Source organism: Octopus sinensis, linkage group LG18 (assembly GCF_006345805.1).
Source record: "Octopus sinensis linkage group LG18, ASM634580v1, whole genome shotgun sequence".
In the NCBI taxonomy this organism is placed as follows: Eukaryota; Metazoa; Mollusca; class Cephalopoda; order Octopoda; family Octopodidae; genus Octopus; species Octopus sinensis.
This window is the reverse complement of record NC_043014.1, coordinates 11,943,095-11,950,594: the sequence shown is the minus strand read 5'-3', so window position 1 is coordinate 11,950,594 and position 7,500 is coordinate 11,943,095. Positions and strand designations below refer to the sequence as shown.

The following is a 7,500-nucleotide window of genomic DNA, read 5'->3' as shown; positions in this document are numbered from 1 at the left end:
CACCCCAGCATCGGTTGTCAAGCAATGTTGGGATGGGGGACAAACACTGACACACATACACACACACACACACACACATATATATATATACATATACATATATACGACGGGCTTCTTTCAGTTTCCGTCTACCAAATCGACTCACAAGGCTTTAGTCGGCCCGAGGCTATAGTAGACAACACTTGGCCAAGGTGTCACGCAGTGGCACTTCTACGGAACCATGTGGTTGGTAAGCAAGTTACTTACCACACAGCCACTCCTGTGCCAGTAAATAAGATTCGATCAAAATATTTTGATTCAATAAGATCCATGCAACCGGCTCTGTGTTACCACCACAGAAAGACAATAACATTGCATCAATCAATTTAAAGTTATTTCAATTAATTAGTTTAATTTTTTTTAAATAATAAATGCGCCCTTTTAAAGCCTAGCCAGACTCATGGGCCCGGTTTCCCAGTTTCTATGGCGTATGCGCTCCCCAGCTGGACGGGACGCCAGTCCATCGCAGCGTTACTCATTTTTGCCAGCTGAGTGGACAGGAGCAACGTGAAATGAAGTGTTTTGCTCAAGAACACAACGCGTCACCCGGTCCAGGAATCGAAACCACAATCTTACGATCATGATGCTGACATCCTAACCACTAAGCCATGCACCTCCACTTTAGTTTTAATTACTTTTCATTCTCCAAGTTTATTATCTAACAATAGCTCACAAACCAATTTTAAAGTTATTGTCCAAATATGATACAGTTTCAAATTTTGGCACAAGGCCAGTGATTTTACGAGGTGGGTTAATCGATTATATTGAATCCAGTACTCGGTTAGTAGTTATTTTATCGACCTCGCAAGGATGTCAGGCAAAGTCGACCTAGTGTAATTTGAACTCAGAATGTGATGAATCTGAAGAAATAACGCTAAGTACTTTTGCCGACGTGCTAACGATTCTACGTGCTGACCCCCTTTTGTTTAAATGGTAGTTTTCTTCCTAATTTTTGGCAAACGGTCAATGATTTTGAGGAAAGGGGCTGCTGAGTACTGGTACTCAACTGGTACTTATTTTATCGATCCCGAAAGGATGAAATACAAAGTCGACCTCGGCAGAATTTGAACTCAGAACCTGTGGATGGTGGAAATACCTATTTCTCTACTACCCACAAGGGGCTAAACACAGAGGAGACAAACAAGGACAGACAGACGGATTAAGTCGATTATATCGAACCCAGTGCGTAACTGGTACTTATTTAATCGACCCCGAAAGGATGAAAGGCGAAGTCGACCTCGGCGGAATTTGAACTCAGAACGTAACGGCAGACGAAATACCGATAAGCATTTCGCCCGACGTGCTAACGATTCTGCCAGCTCGCCGCCTTTTTGGCCAAATATAATATTGATTTCAAATTTTGACTCAAGGCCAGTAATTCCATAGGAGGAGCTAAGTCGATTACATCGACCGCAGGGTTCAACTGGTGCATAGTTTATCGACCCCGAAAGGACGAAAGGCAAAGTCGACCTCGGCGGAATTTGAACTCATAACGTAAAGACGGACGAAATGCCACTAAGCAATTTACCAGCTCGCCACCTTTTTGACCAAAATATAATAATAATAATTAAAGTGACTCACCTATAGGCACGTCTTCGTTGATGTATACCGTGTAAATATCCGGAGTACATTTCGGAGAATTATCATTGACGTCAATGATGGTGATATTTAACCGGTTGCTGTCCGTGTGGTTAGCCAAATCTTTTACAGTCAATAACAGCTTATCGTAGTGTTTTTTACCAGTATCTCGATCGAATTTCGCAGAAGTTCGGATATCAATGACGCTTTTACTCATGGAAAATTTATTACTGTCAACACCTGAAACCAACGGTGACATAAGGACAAAATTAATTCACTTATTTTTCTCACCTCTTTTTTTTTTCTAGTTACATCAGCTAGGGATAGGTCTGATAGGGTCTGTTTGGGGAAGGGCCTATCTGGTAAAGAGCCTGTATGTTAAAATGTCTTGTATTTATTTCCATTTCTTACAAATCTTTTGTATCCTTGTTCAAAATATTTAGCAACCGCTTCTAACACCGTCTCTTACTCTTAAGTAAATACAGTCAAATGATCGTTTTAAGCAACGTGATATGGTTTTAAGGTAGCAAACAATGAGTTCAGAAGATTTAGCTGCTATTTCTAACATATCAAGCCGTATTTTACGTTTCCTCGTTTTGTGGTGCCATTGTTGTCTAGCACCAAGCCAGTTCAATAAACAACCATGTTCTAGCCGTTCCCATACAGTCTTTTTCTCATGTATAGTAAGTATATAGGTACACCAAGGACTCTGTTATCCAATATGTACTTCCACAATTTCAAAGAGGAGATTTCAGAGGTATTTGGTTTTTAGTTTTAGCAGATCAAGCGACCCCATAAAAGCATTCAGGTTGGTTCCATGTGGTACAGTTGTTTTGTTCTTAGTATTTGCTATCTCAACGTCAAGTCTTACCAAATATATCTACGATCAAAACGCTCCATCAAAGACCATCCCCTTTTATGCAAACTCTATCCAAGACTACATTATCCAATGCACACACACACACACAGATGTATATGTATATATGTATACATACATACATACATACATAAATATATATATATATATATATATATATATATATATATATATATATATATATATATATATATAAATATATATATATATATAAATATATATATATATAAATATATATATATATATAAATATATATATATATATAATATATATATATATATATATATATATATATATATAATACAATATCCCTGCATATCTCACATCTATTTTCATTTCTCCACCTCACTCTCTACTTCGTATCTTATCTAAATTAACTATTGCTTAACCATCTTCTTACTCCGTCTCCGATGAAGGGATATAATAAATATCCTAGAAACAGCTGTAAGATCTATTTATAAATGTTCTAAAATCTACACACCCTTGGTTGGTTTTTTTTTTTATCGCATTACGGAAAAAAAATTTATATATATATACACGGTGGGCGTCTTTCAATTTCCGTTTACCAAATCCACTCACAAGGTTTTGGTCATCCCGAGGCTATAGTAGAAGACACTCGCCAAAAGTTCTACGCACTGGGACTGAACCCGGAACCATGTGGTTGGGAAGCAAGCTTATAGGTTTTTGAGGTAAAGACTCGAGTTTTGATTGGCTGTAACTTTAATGACATCACTTGCTTTTGTCTGCCTGTGGTCTTTAGTATTTTCGTTGCCTAACTACTTCAATATGTTATTTGCTTTTCGGGCGTGCTGGTCACATATTTTGCTTGGTTTGAGCCAAGCCAAAATATATGACCAAAACATCGAGCGTTCTGGCTGGTTGACTTCTTGGTGACGTCATTCGTTAACAGTATGAGTTCAGGAAGATTTAGCTTCTATTTCTAACAAATCAAGCCGTACTTTACGTTCCCTCGTTTTGCGGTACCATTGTTGCCTAACACCAAGTCATTTCAATAAACAAGCATGTTCTAGCCGTTCCCATCCAGTTTTTTTCTCGGGTATAGTAAGTACATAGGTACATCAAGGACTCTTATTATCCAATATGTCCTTCCACCATTTCAAAGATTGTAGAAAGAACTTTGAGAAGTATTTTGTTTTTAGTTTTAGCAGATCAAGCAACCCCATAAAAGTTTAATATTACAAGCCAAATAAGGCGGCGAAGTGGTAGAATCGTTACTGCGCCAGGCAAAATACTTCGCAGCATTTCTCTAAATTTTACGTTCTGAGTTCACATGCCACGGGAGTCGACTTGTCTTTCATCCTTTCGGGGTCGATAAAGTAAGTACCAGTTGAGCACGGGGGTCGATGTAATCGACTTACCCCTTTTTCCAAAACTGCTGGTCTAGTGCCAAACTTTGACACCAATATCACCGGCCAAATAATTTGGCCATTCTAAATTAAAAAATATTCTTTGTTCATCTTTGTCACCTGATCTTTCTTTTACTTAACCTTCTTTTCTCCTTTTCCGTCTCCTTTACTGCAATGTTCCCTTTTGCCCTCTTTCAGATTATTATGTCTTTCTCCCCCCCCCCCTCTTTCAGTTATTAGCATCTTTCTACTCAGCATCACAGACACCTCACACTACATCCCTTTCAAAATTCTACTTCAATTCTTACATTAACCTCACCCACCCCTTCCACTTCTTCACTTCATTCCAAATCTTCTCTCATTTACTTTCTTACACCTCAAAGTAATGAGTTCGATTCCCAGCGGCGCGCTGTGTCCTTGAGCAAGACACTTTGTCACGTTGCTCCAGTCCACTCAGCAGGCAAAAAAAAAAAATAATAATAATAATAATAATAATGATGATGATGATGATGATGATGATGATGATGATGATGATGATAATAATAATAATAATAATAATAATAATAATAATAATAATAATAATAATAATAAGGGGGTAAAATTAATTAATTAATAATTAATAATTTTACCAAGTAGTTCGGTATGTTAAAAGAACCTTTATCGGTAAGCTTATACAAAAATTCTATAATTATGAGTATAATTATAATTAGAGTTCAACAAAATTTGCTTCACCTATAAGATATCTCCCAAACAGCTGTCTGGGAGATATCTTATAGTAGTAGAATAGTAGTTTTTAACTGCTATTTCTAAATTTCGGTATGTGGTGAAGCAAATTTTGCTGAACCCTAATTATAAGTATACTCATAATTATAGAATTTATATATATATATATATATATAAACAATGCAGCACGAAGTTTTGTCAGTGAACAGGTCGCGGTCTCAAAGCGACGAAACTATTTTGCCAAATTAAATTTAAATGTTGAAGTGAATCTAACGGTTTTTCTGTGTTTCTTAAATGGCTTATAAACACCTTCCACGCTGCAATTGTTTTTGTTCTAGCGCACGATCTCATATCAGGTCACTTGCTATGCAAGTACATCTCCATATATATATATATATATATATATATATATATATATATATATATATATATATATATGGAGATGTACTTGCATAGCAAGTGACCTGATATACAAATATAAACAATCAAAAAACAGCTGGCAGTCTATTGGCGTATCTAGCTGAACGCACGCACCGCGTACAAATTTCTATGTTTTAGCGATTTTGAATGGATATGCCACTAACTTATGGGCATAAGAGGTCAGTTTATCGATTTTTTTAATGGCTTTCTGGGGTGACAGGGGAAATGAAAAGATCTTCACGACCACCCTCAGACAGTTTTGAAAGCCCATAGAAAGTGTGAGCCTTTTACGTGAGAAACTGTGGATTTGTATAAAGGACACACAGACACACAGATACACAAACATTTTGCCGTTTATAGATATAGAGATTTAATGTCGACAAATTCAGAAAAACCAGAAACATCATTCGTTACCATTGTTTCTTACCTGATAGAGAGTATCTCAGCTCATCATTGGCATCGTCATCTACAACTGTAAGAGATTTGAAAATAACTCTTTCACCCACGGGCTGCTCTTCTTTCACATAACCGTGAAACGAACCAGAAAACACCGGTTTGTTATCGTTTATATCCGTCACTTGTATTTGGAAACTGCGCTCTACTGTAGAATAACTGTCACTCACTCTGAAACAAAACAAAATAATTTTTGTAGTGTATATGTGTGGATTTATACATACACTCACTAAACAGATTAAGCATACATACGTATTTATACGCTTAGCCGCACACATACATATTCAATATACGCACATGACGCAGTGAGAGTCAAAATTATGTGTACATTTATTTATAACACGCTCCTGAACACTTGAATGTGAAAATTGCATTCGTTGAGAAATTTCCTGTGGGACAATGTCAGGGAATTTTGCGTGTTTTGTGTAAAAAGACAAGACAACGCCTGCTGACGCCAGCAGACTATCATACACTCGTGTTTCCAAATAATTTTGCCTTCTCAGTGGCAGACACCAAGTCGGTCCTTTAGAGATGTTTAGGAACTTCTGTTTCGTTACCAAAACATTAAATACAAAATCACACATTTCATGGCCTAATAACTTCTGGTACATTTCATTTTATTTAATCAGGAAGATGAGAAGCGAAGTCAACAGCATGGGGAACTGAACTTAAAATATTAAACATAGTAAAGCATTTAGTTCAGTACCGCACTCTTTCACCTTTCCAAAACTTAATAATATCAGGAACGTAGAAAGATAAAATTGACCATGGAGGGATTTGATCCCAGTATATGAAGAGACCTAACGAGAAGCATCAAGTATTCCGTCTTATACTCGACCAGTTCTGCGATCCACCGCAGTATATTTTCTTTTTGTATAAGTCTATCAGGAAGCAGCAGTACTCATGCATTTTGTAGGTCCATTCTGACAGAAGAGATAGATGCGGCTGGTGCTCTGCTTCGACACAGGCAGAGCCCTACTTGCAAAGAAAGCATGAGCAGTGGTTTCTGGCCGAAACGTTCCCTTGAAAGTACCTAAGGACAAAGCTGCGGTGTTTAACTGGACAGCATACAAGTCTTGCAAACCATTCTAAATACCTGGATGCAGGTGTACACATGTCTACTATGCAGTATATGCACTCTTGAACACATGTACGATTAACACTGACACATACGCCAAACACCTGTGATTAAATATAAACAATATGTACCACACAGAAACCTACCCGAGAACCTCTAAACGGTGTTTCGACCAGTTAGAAATAACTGCTAAAATTTTCCACTCAAATTAAATCCTACTGACTTAAGTAGCGAAGGTCTCATTAACCAATGTAGTCCTACATTGCGGTGGATAGCAGAATTGGTTGAGCATAAGACGAAATACTGTGTGTTTCTCGTTAGGTCCCTTCATGTATTGGGATCAAATCCCTCCATGGTCAATTTTATCTTTTTACGTTCTTGATATCATTAAGTTTTGGAAAGGTGAATGAGTACGGTACTGAACTAAATGCTTTACTATGTTTAATCTTTTAAATTCTTTCCTAAGTTCACAATTGGTCCATTTGATAAGTATTAACCTAGGGTTAAATAACAACAAAATGCACAGAGAATACTTACTGCAAAGTTAAATCATGCATTCTGTCCCCGCTGACCTCATAATCAAACTTTCGAGCGGTCATCAAATTTTTGCCGTCTAAATAGAAGTTGGAGCCGTATTGTTGAAGCTGAAAATTCAACTGGTCATAAGTTGGATTTTCTACGACAGCACTTAAGATGATACCAGGTTCCGTATTTTCAGATATTTTGATAACTTGGAAATTGGTTGGTTTTATGATTTTCAGAGATGATAAAACTGTGAGAAAATCAAAATAGAACTCTGTGCTCAAAAAAAGGGTTAGCTACGGAATCAAGTGAGGTTCAAGTTCAGTTACATACTACCGAGTAGCACCACTTTACCTTCGGTTTCTTGTGAGATTTTTGTGGAAAACAGAAATTGTGTGCAAGACCGCCGTTTATGTGGCTCTATGATAAGAAGTTTGGTTCCT

The 7,500-nt window shown here is 37.1% G+C and overlaps 1 protein-coding gene across 1 annotated transcript in view; it reads right to left on the bottom strand.

Annotated features, from left to right (window-relative positions):
• Window positions 1-7,500, bottom strand: part of LOC115221607 (protocadherin Fat 4-like) — a 107,570-nt gene that overhangs the window by 88,982 nt on the left and 11,088 nt on the right. Inside the window, exons 2-4 of the mRNA XM_036510968.1 lie at window positions 7,073-7,307; window positions 5,432-5,628; window positions 1,621-1,857 (exon numbers count right to left, since the gene is read on the bottom strand). Of these exons, the coding sequence (XP_036366861.1) occupies window positions 1,621-1,857; window positions 5,432-5,628; window positions 7,073-7,307 (669 nt within the window). The remainder of the gene's footprint in view (window positions 1-1,620; window positions 1,858-5,431; window positions 5,629-7,072; window positions 7,308-7,500) is intronic.